This window comes from Nicotiana sylvestris, chromosome 5 (assembly GCF_000393655.2).
Source record: "Nicotiana sylvestris chromosome 5, ASM39365v2, whole genome shotgun sequence".
Lineage (NCBI taxonomy): Eukaryota > Viridiplantae > Streptophyta > Magnoliopsida > Solanales > Solanaceae > Nicotiana > Nicotiana sylvestris.
The window spans coordinates 90,446,812-90,452,715 of record NC_091061.1 but is presented as its reverse complement, the minus strand read 5'-3'; the positions used below and the strand labels follow the sequence as shown (position 1 = coordinate 90,452,715).

General features: G+C 40.7%; 1 protein-coding gene across 1 annotated transcript; it reads right to left on the bottom strand.

Moving 5' to 3' along the window:
* Window positions 1-3,128: 3,128 nt before the first annotated feature.
* On the bottom strand, window positions 3,129-3,470 carry LOC138868960 (uncharacterized). Its single transcript, XM_070146541.1, has one exon. It carries the CDS (start codon window positions 3,468-3,470, stop codon window positions 3,129-3,131), a length of 342 nt encoding a protein of 113 aa, XP_070002642.1.
* Between the last annotated feature and the right edge of the window lie 2,434 nt (window positions 3,471-5,904).

Below are 5,904 nucleotides of genomic sequence, written 5' to 3'. Positions count from 1 at the left end.
ATTTTTAAATGCTTTGCAGATTTTGGGCCCTAATCGGGCAACGACAAGGACAGCCCAGAACACATAACCCACAAACCAGATCTGATCTTTTAACTATATAACTGGGCCAGTTTTTAGGCCTAATTCTCAGGCTTTAACACTTATGCAAAATCAATTAACCAACAATTAACCAAAACCATATGAAAATATGAAGTTACACAAAGCATTTAGTTCAATCAAACATCCCAGGCTTAAGGGACAAGCCTAAATAACCATAACAGGCCACCTTTTCTTGCCAACGACTCTTGTATCCTAGGTTCAATGGACTCAACACCCGTAGGGGATTAAGCTGACGATTCTAGATTCAGTATCGAGTCCACACTGACGCGAGGCAGCTTTTAAAAATCGACACACACTGACAAATTGCATTGCCACCCAATAGCTGATACACCCAAAAACTTCGAATACTACTAAAGCATGCCCAGAAATAACTTGTAAAGAAAAACTGACCATAACTTGAAACCTGTTCAATTAGTTAGCTTGTGAATCCTAAGGTTATTTAAACATAACAATCATGCCACGACACATCATATGAATCATATAATAGGAAGACAACTCTAATGTAATCACACTATTTGACAAGATTGCATGCAAACCTATCTATTTAATTTGATTTGTCAGGTTGTCAACTCAATTCTCATGACAATTCATGATCAATGAGGATAATGGGATCTCAGATTATCCAAATCAGCATTCATCTATACAACTTTGCGAGAAAATTGAATCCCCTGCTAAGTACAAACCCAACTCAACCCCTAGAAGAGTGCAACACATAGCTAGCAGAATATGATTTACTCAAAACAAGTAAAAACTAAGGGAATCAAGGAAAAGGGAAGAAAATAAGACCGAACTACAAGTGAATAGTTTGCTGCTATGCTTTGAAAATATTGTTTCCATTTCATCTCTCAATTCGAGTCTCATATCAACAAGGATTCAAAGACATGTACCTGAATATAACAAGACAGAACCAGAAACTCAGTTTGTGATCAAGAATAGACAAACAACAGCAGTAAACTAGCAGTGAAAAGCAATCAGCAGAAATCGGACCCAACCCAGCAATGGAATAGTAAATCAACCAGCAGAAACTCAAACCAAAACATTCAGTCCATTTTCAAACCAGAATATAAAACTGTGAAATTTCAGTGGTTTTGAGCTAGAATATGAGGATCAGAGGGACAGAACCAAGTAGAATTTTCAACAATTTTTCCAAAGAGCTTAAGGGAATTTCAGATTATTTCAGAAGTTTCGAAGAGAAACAGCCATTTTAGTTTTCTAGGACCCTCTAATTCTGCCTTGAATGACAAGGAAGAGATGCCTTTATAGGCAAGCAAATAGGGCAGACCCAAGGAGATACGTTTTTGCCATTCAGTCCTTTTTTAGTTTCCATTTTAGCTTAAACACCCCTAATTTAAATTCAGTTTTTGCAAACTAGTTCCCTCCTCAGCTTCCTAGAAGCTTCCCAGACAGTTACGAATAGATTCCCTTACTAAAACTACCCAAACTAACCCCCATACCCCTGTTATTTACCTTAGCCTACCTATTAACCCATGGTCTAATTAGCCAGACCCTTTAACCAGGTCAAAGATGACCATAGTTACTCGTTAGGGCTTGAAACACTCAGAAATGACCAAATGAACTAAAGGAAATGATAAATCAGAAATTCAGGGAAAACACAATTATTCTTGATTTTAAGCTTGAATTATTTTAATTACCCAACTTAGCATTGAACTCTTTGCTGTAAATCAGCAACCAAACAAAGAAGACAAAAATGTGATTAAAACAGTATTAACAGGAAATACTATGGGGTAAAGGAAAACGGGTAAGAAGAAAGAGAAGGGGGAACAATCATGGATATACAACACAAACGATGAGGAACGGGGATGCGATAAGAAAAATTGAACAGAAAGGCTAAGGAGACTCACTGATTCAAACCTCGAACTTGACTGAACCTCCGATCAAATTTCCAAATAACGCTAATCGCTTGTGCTTGATTAAGAACAAGCAAATGACGTTATTTCGGGATAAAATCGACCCTCAATCTTATGGGGAATCTGGGATATAACCTTGCATGCGCTGGTCAAGTTTTGGGCTTATAGGGCTCAACCTCAGATTCAATATTCGACGAGTTCCGGATAGATTCAAGGGGAGTTGGTCACAGATTTGGGAAGAGGGGGTCGAGGAGGCATTAGGGTGTTGATTTGGTGGGGAAAGGTGGTGGCGCCGCCAGGTTAAGGTGGTGGAATTTAGGGTCGGCGGGTAGGGTTTCTGTGAGAGAGATGAGAAAGGTAAACGGAGAGGGGGTCTATTCGAACTGAAGTGTCTCTACAGGTTTTAGGATACTTTTAAACAAAAATGATGAAGAGCTCTGGGCCGTTGGATGCAACGAGACGAGCGGCCATGATTTGTTGAGGTTTAATGAACTCGAAACGACGTAGTTTCACGCCTGTACTACGTCGTTTCTTGAGTCTTAGGGACAGAAGGGCTGTGGGCTGGGTATGGCATGGTTTGGATGGGTTCTTTGTTTGGGCCTAGGGAATTTGGATTGATTTTGGCCCAGATTTAAACCTTCTTATTTCTTTATTTTCCCTTTTCAATTTCACAATTCTTTTCTTTTCCCAAAATTAAAATAAATCCTAAATTAATTAATAATAATTTTTAAACTAAATTATCTTACCCAATTAGATTAATCACTCATCATTGTATTTACAATAACTAATTAAATCCTAAATTTAAAGAAAAATTATACAATTCAAAATTAAAAAGTAAAATGCAAAATGAATTATTTTTGTGATTTTCATTTTTTATAAAACAAACTAATTTGTTAATTAATCTAAAGATGTAAAATTAAATCTTCAATGCAGATACAACATATATTTTTGTATTTTTCATGAATTAAATAACATAAAAGTGCATAGACAAATGCAAATAATTAACAGAAAATGCCACGAAATCCAATAAAATTGCAAACACTGAAAGAAATTATTTTGTTTTGAATTTGTTGGAGTAATATATATAGGGCAAAAATTACGTGCTCACAACTATATGCTCACTACCTTCCCTAGCTTCAAGACATGGGACTGACGGTCCCGCTAAATTGACTGCTCGTCTTCTCCATGAACTACGATCTCTTGATCTTCATATTCAAATTTTACCATCTGGTGGAGAGTGGAAGGTACGGCCCCCGCTGCATGAATCCAAGGCCTTCCCAAGAGAAAATTATAAGAAGTATCCATGTCTAGGACCTGAAATGTCACCTCGAAATCCACAAGACCAATAGTCAAAATCAAATCAATCTCGCATATGGTGTCTCTTTTGATGTCATCAAAGGCACGCACACAGACATTGTTAGGCCTGATTCTCTCAGTCCCAATCTCCATTCTTTGCAAAGTTAAGAGAGGGCGGATATCAACCCCCGATCCATCATCCACCATGACTCTTTTTATATAATACCCCTCACATTTAACTATCAAATGGAGGGATTTTTGTGGGAGGCCCCTTCCGGGGGCAAATTATTCTTGCTAAATGAGATCTGGTTGATTGCAAAGAATCTTTCCGTCATCCTTTCCAGTTGTTCAACAGTGGATTCAATCGGAACATAAGCTTCATTGAGGGTTTTTATCAACACTTTCTGATGCTCGCTTGAGCTTACCAGTAGAGACAAGAGTCAGACCTGTGAAGGAGACTTCAGGAGTTGGTCTACTACCTTATAGTCCACAGTTTTCATTTTACCGAAGAATTCTTCGGCCTCTTCGGCACTAACTAGCTTTTTGAGCGGGAAGCGCTTATGCTTGGCATTGTTCGCTTCCTCTAGATTGAGGTATTTCTCAGCTGGGTTAGTTTCATTTGCTTCTCCCAGGACCTCTTTTCCCTTGTAGGTTACTACCTTGTTGTAATTCCATGGGACAGCAGTAGGGTCTGTCATGGGCTTCTGCGGTGCACGGCCAATAACCACAGGTCATTCAGCCTTGGTGAAATTACTGGCCCCCGTACCACATATCTCCCTTTAGGCACGTACATCTTAGGTCCCTTATTCAGCTCGAGCCTTTTTGGAGGGCTCAATGTCATTTGTTCTTTCCTGTGACCCCGGGGAACATAAAAAATGACATATTTTGGGGGTACTGCCCTAGTTTTGATTTCTACTGTCTTTTCTATATTTTAAGGGGTGGGTTTACTCTTTTTCCCCCTTGTCTTGCTTTGCAGCAGCCTTTGGCTTCTTCTCGACATCAGCGATTGCAGTGATGGCTTTCAAAGTGGGATCAAACTCCTTATCTTCGCAAATCATTCCAATAATCGGCCCGTTGTTGTGAGCCAGTAATGGGTTGTTGGTCACATTAGGAATTTATTCATCCTTTAGTACTACCCGTTTTTGCTCGATGAGATTTTCAACAGCCCTTTTTAGAGTCCAACAGTCTTCAGTGTCATGTCCTTCCACCCCAGAATGATAGGCACATCAGGTACCGGGTCGATAGGAGGGTGACTCTGGGTTTTGTCTGGTTTGGTGTACGGGTTGAAACAAACCCATTTGGACCAGTTTAGGGAAAAAGGCTAAAGTATGACTCACCAATAGGCATGAAGTTTGTTCTCCTGGGTGGATCCTGAGCACGAGAATTGTAGGGGAAATTATTTTGTGGAGGTCGGGGATTATACTGAGCTTGGTTAGGAGGGTGATTTCTAGGAAATGGAGCTCGGTTTTGGTTGAACTATTGTTGTGGCCGAGCGTATGGCTGGGCGTTTATTACTATGTACGGCTGAGGAGCCATAGCATAGGCTACATCCTGATGAGGATAATAATTGTTGTGGGATGCTTGGAGGTAAGTAATCTCTGGGTGGACGGGGGTTTCTCAGACTTGAAGCTTCCATCGCCAGCTCTTCTTTCTTCTTTCCATTTGCTACACCTCCGGACCCACTTTGAATTGCTTGGGATGTAGCTCTTATGGCAGATTGGCTCAATATGCGCCCTATTTCTCGACCATCTCACCAATCTTGATGGCCTTAACAAATGGTTTTCCCATTGCGGACATCATATTCTGAAAGTAGTCAGCCTCTTGGGCTTGTAGGAAAACACTAACCATTTCCGTTTCATCCATCAAGGGCTTGACCCTGGCCGCTTGTTCGCGCCATTTAACAGCATATTCTCGGAAACTTTCCGATGACTTCTTCTTGAGATTTAACAGAGAATTCCTGTCGGGAGCTATGTCTATGTTATACTAAAACTGCCTGACAAAATCTCGAGCCAGATCATCCCAAATGTGTCAACGAGATATGTCCTGATCCATGTACCACTCAGATGCAATGCCAGCTAGACTCTCTCCGAAATAAGCCATTAGGAACTCTTCTTTTTCGCCTGCCCCTCTTAATTGATTGCAATATCTATTGGGGTGGGATATGGGATCCCCGTGCCAGTCATACTTTTCGAACTTTGGGGTCTTGAAACCTAGGGGAAAATGCACATGTGGGAACATACATAGATCAGCGTAGGATACGCTCTTTTGTCCGCTTAATCCTTGTATATTCTTAAGGCTCTGTTCCATGCTCCTCATTTTTCGTATGATTTCCTCCTGCTCGGGGTTCTTTGTATCCTTCTCCTGTCTAGCAGTAAACGCGTACTGGGGTTGTTGAGGGTAAGAATTGTTGGTGAAATGAGTAGGTTCTGGTGGAAAAGATGGTACTTGGAAAGTGAAGATGATAGATCAAAGCTTGGCCTGGGCATAGTCGGATGTACCGCAACCGAGGTTGGTGGTGCTGTAAATATGTTAGAGGTCACTCCCGAAACCACCTGGGGGCAATCCTCAGAAGGTGTTCTGGTGAAGTGAGCTGAGATGGTGGGGTATCCAAGTGGGGTATTCGGGTAATTTATTAGGACAT

Excerpts from the sequence above, each read along its gene's own strand:
- LOC138868960 (XM_070146541.1), bottom strand. The coding sequence starts at position 3,470 with ATGGTGGATGATGGATCGGGGGTTGATATCCGCCCTCTCTTAACTTTG.